Source organism: Coffea arabica, chromosome 2e (genome assembly GCF_036785885.1).
Source record: "Coffea arabica cultivar ET-39 chromosome 2e, Coffea Arabica ET-39 HiFi, whole genome shotgun sequence".
Lineage (NCBI taxonomy): Eukaryota > Viridiplantae > Streptophyta > Magnoliopsida > Gentianales > Rubiaceae > Coffea > Coffea arabica.
In genome coordinates this window covers 35590025-35594808 of record NC_092313.1, presented here as the reverse complement: position 1 = coordinate 35594808, position 4784 = coordinate 35590025, and the positions used below count along the sequence as shown (strand labels likewise).

The 4784-nt window shown below is 43.5% G+C and overlaps 1 protein-coding gene across 1 annotated transcript; it reads left to right on the top strand.

The window, feature by feature from the left end:
* The first annotated feature begins 214 nt into the window (after positions 1 to 214).
* On the top strand, positions 215 to 3204 carry LOC140036261 (uncharacterized). The gene is made up of 3 exons (XM_072077604.1): positions 215 to 1032; positions 1443 to 1888; positions 2330 to 3204. Exons 1-3 carry the CDS (start codon positions 215 to 217, stop codon positions 3202 to 3204), a joined length of 2139 nt encoding a protein of 712 aa, XP_071933705.1.
* Positions 3205 to 4784: the final 1580 nt, after the last annotated feature.

Below are 4784 nucleotides of genomic sequence, written 5' to 3'. Positions count from 1 at the left end.
CCCAAGCTGCAAGGGGAGATCAAGTGGCAACTGCTATCCAGCAAATGACCAATATTTTGACCCGTTTAGTGGAACAACAGGGTCAAGCCCCTATAAATCAGCCTAGGGATCCCGATATGGGACAAGATAGAGCTTTAGAGAGATTCCAGAAGTTCTCTCCACCCAAGTTCTTGGGAGGACCAGACCCGGAGGAGCAGAGAAATGGCTAGAGGCTATGATCAACATTTTCACCGCCCTAAACTATACGGAGGAGAGGCAGGTGCAGTTTGCTGCTTTCCAATTTGAAGGTCCAGCTAGGGCATGGTGGAATGTAATTAGGGCCAAATGGGAGAGAGAAGGAACTGCATGGACTTGGTTAAAATTCGTACGGGAGTTTAATGAGAAATACCTTCCACCTATCGTCCAAGAGAAGCGAGAGGACGATTTTATTAAACTTCGACAGGGAGTTTCTAGCGTAGCTGAGTATGAGACCCAGTTTACGAAACTGTCAAAATTTGTTCCTGAGCTGATTGCTACAGAACCAAGGAAAGTACGGAGATTCATGCAAGGGCTCAATGTGGAGATACATGAGACCTTAGCGGCAGCTCAGATTAATACGTTTACGGAAGTGTTGGAAAAGGCCCAACGGATAAAGATTGCCAGGGCACAGGTGAAAATTTTCCACACCAAACGAAAAGGGGGATCTAGTGGAGCCCAAGGGTCAGTGCGGAGTGATCAAAACGTACCACCTGCCAAGTCCGGTCGTGGGGCTGGAGATGGACGGTTTTCGAGTGCGTCTAGGGGATGTGCTCCGAGGAGAGGTACTCAGAGAGGAGGTGCCCAGAGGGGAGGCCAAAGTGGTAGAGGACAAGGTAGAGGAATTCCACAGGGAGGTCAGACCTCTACTCCCCGAGTAACATGCGGATATTGTGGAAAACCGAACCATACTGAGGATGAATGTTGGAGAAAGGCTCGGAAGTGCTTAAGGTGTGGAAGTACGGAGCACCAGATAGTCAACTGCCCGTTGATCAGTGATACCCAGTCGACTGCCAGGTCAAACCCAAGGCCGACCAATGTTGGGGGGCTAGGTCGAGGGTTCCGGCCAGAGTATATTCACTGGACCAACAATCCGTGTCTGAACCAACGGAGGTGGTAGAAGGTACGATCCCTGTTTTTCACCGGTTAGTCAAAATTTTGATAGACCCCGGTGCTACTCACTCTTTTGTTAATCCTGCATTTATGCTTGGAATTGACTTGAAAGTTGAAAGGTTACCTTATGACTTAGAGGTAAGAACACCTACGGGTAATCAAATCTTGCTTGCGAATGAGGTGTATAGGAATTGTGATATTTGGGTTGGTGAACGGAAATTGGTAGTTGACCTCATTAGTCTAGTCATCAAGGGATACGATGTCATTCTAGGTATGGATTGGTTAGCTCACTATCATGCTCGGGTAGATTGCAGGATGAAAGTGGTCGAATTTTGTATACCGGGGGAGGCAACTCTAAAGTTAGACGTGAGGGGTATGATAGCCTCTTCTGCGCTTATTTCGGGAATAAGGGCTAGGAAATTGTTTAGTCGTGGGGCACGCGGTTACTTAGCTTTCCTGATTAACACTCCGGGAGAAAAGATTAAGTTGGAAGACATGCCAGTAATCAGTGAATACTCGGACGTATTTCCGGAGGAGTTGGAGTCTCTGCCACCAGAAAGGGAGATTGAATTTAAGGTTGACCTAGTACTCGGAACTACTCCTATTTCGAAAACCCCTTATCGTATGGCTCCTGCTGAGCTTAAGGAGTTAAAGGTGCAATTGCAAGATTTACTAGAACGAGGGTTTATTCATGAGAGCGAGTCCCCGTGGGGAGCTCCAGTGTTATTTGTTAAAAAGAAGGACGGAAGTTTAAGGTTATGTATTGACTATCGAGGGCTGAATGCAGTAACTATTAAGAATAAATATCCTTTGCCCCACATCGATGAGTTGTTTGATCAGTTACAAGGGGCTGTAGTGTTTTCTAAATTGGACCTGCGACAAGGGTACTATCAATTGAGAATTAGAAAGGAGGATGTGCCAAAAAAGGCATTCAACACTCGATATGGGCATTTTGAATTTGCGGTAATGCCTTTTGGTTTAACCAATGTCCCAGCGGCATTCATGTATTTGATGCATCGAGTGTTCAAACCTTACTTGGATAGGTTTGTAGTGGTGTTCATTGATGATATCTTAGTGTATTCGAAGTCAAGGGAGGAACATGAACAACATTTGCGGATAGTGCTGCAAACCCTAAGAGAACACCAATTGTTTGCTAAGTTCAGTAAGTGTGAATTTTGGTTGGAAAGTGTGGCATTTCTAGGTCACATAATTTCAAAAGATGGCCTTGCTGTAGACCCGGCGAAAGTGGAAGCTGTGGTCAAATGGAAGCGGCCAGAAAATCCCACAGAGGTGCGAAGTTTTCTAAATCTAGCAGGGTACTACCGCCGATTTATAAAGAACTTCTCGAGAATTTCAGGACCCTTGACTAACTTGACCAAGAAACAAGGAAAGTATATTTGGGATGTCAAGTGTGAAGGTAGTTTCCAAGAGCTTAAAAAACAATTGACTATGGCTCCAGTTTTAGCTCTGCCCAGTGGGAGTGATAGTTATACGGTTTATACCGATACTTCAAGAGAGGGACTAGGGTGCGTGCTGATGCAGAATAAGAATGTGATTGCCTACGCATCTCGGAAGTTAAAACCGCATGAACAGAATTATCCGACCCATGACTTGGAGCTTGCAGCTGTAGTATTCGCTTTGAAGAAATGGCGACATTATCTCTATTGTGTAACTTTCGAGGTTTATACGGATCATAAGAGTCTTAAGTATCTGTTTTCTCAGAAGGAGTTAAATCTAAGACAACGTCAGTGGGTAGAGTTCTTAAAGGATTATGACTGTACAATTAACTACCATCCTGGAAAAGCCAACGTTGTAGCAGATGCTTTAAGCCGAAAGGCTCAACTAGCAAGTTCCATAGTGGGAGAGTGGAGCCTGTTAGAAGATGTCTGTGAGTGGAAACCTCGTCTGGAACCGGAGAAGGTGATTTTTGGAAATATTGAGGTGAAGTCGACACTGTTGGATCGGATTAAAGAGGGCCAAGCAAAGGACACAATGGTGCAAAAATGGGTGGAAAAAATGAAGAAAGGGGAGTTGCCTAACTTTAACATAGGTCCTGATGGAATCTTAAAATTCTGAAATCGTGTCGTTATACCTAAGGATGAGGAATTAAAGAGGGAGATTTTGGAGGAATCACACCGCTCTAGGTATACAGTGCACCCAGGGAATAATAAGATGTACCAAGATCTTAAAAGTCTGTATTGGTGGGAGAATATGAAGGCGGAGATTGCCCAATTTGTACAAAAGTGTCTTACGTGCCAACAAGTGAAAGTTGAGCATCAAAAGCCGTCAGGTTTATTACAGCCTTTAGAGATCCCTGAATGGAAATGAGAGCACATAACGATGGATTTTGTATTAGGGTTGCCACGAATACAAAAGGGGCATGATGCAATTTGGGTAATAGTGGACCGATTAACTAAGACTGCACATTTTCTGCCAGTGAACATGAAATATCCTTTGGAGAAACTTGCTAAACTTTATATGGATGAGGTAGTGAGACTACATGGGGTACCAGTGAGTATTGTATCAGATAGAGACCCCAGGTTTGTATCTCGATTTTGGCAGAAATTGCAAGAGCCTCTAGGAACTAAGTTGAACTATAGTACAGCGTATCATCCAGAAACTGATGGACAATCTGAGAGAACCATCCAAACTCTTGAGGATATGCTGAGAGCCTGTATTGTGGATTTTGGAGGAGGTTGGAGTCAATATTTAACCTTGGTTGAATTCGCTTATAACAATAGTTATCATTCCTCTATTCAAATGGCCCCATATGAAGCCTTGTATGGACGACGATGTCGATCCCCAATCCATTGGGAGGAAGTAGGAGAAAGAAAGATTATAGATCCGGCTACAATACCATGGGTTGAGGAAGCCTACGAGAAGGTAAAGGTGATCCGCCAGAGATTTCAAACAGCCCAAAGCCGACAGAAGAGTTATGCCGATCATCGGAGAAAGGATTTGGAGTTTGAGATAGGGGACAAGGTGTTTCTTCGAATTACCCCGTTGAAAGGAAAAATTAGAGCAGGAAAAGGGAAAAAGTTGCAACCACGATACATAGGACCTTTCAAAATACTCTAACGAATAGGAAAGGTGGCGTATCGACTCGAGTTACCAGCTAATTTGTCTAGAATCCATGACGTCTTCCACGTTTCTCTGCTTAAGAAATACCATCCGGATCTGACTCACATTTTGCCACCCGAAGATGTTGAACTTGACGAGTCCTTAACCTATGAAGAACGACCTATTCAAATATTGGATCGGAAGGTAAAGGACCTGAAAAACAAGCAGATTCCTTTAGTAAAGGTTCTATGGAAGCATCATGAAGTGGAAGAAGCAACCTGGGAACTAGAAAAGGACATGCAAGAAAAATATCCTGACCTGTTCACGATGAAAGGTATGAATTTCGAGTTCGAAATTCTTTTAAGGGGGAGAGAGTGTGAGGACTCGCAAATTTCTTATATTTTTCTCAAAAATGCCTTTTATTTGGAAATTATTATTTATTAAAACCCTACTACCCAATCATTCCACAATGAGTGTAAATAAACCTAGAAAGTAGGGTTTCACTTTTGGTTTCAAGATTGGAGCAAAATTAGGGTTTTCGCGATTTTCCGCCGGATGAATTTTCGGTACAGAGCAAGGATCAAATTTGGTGATTA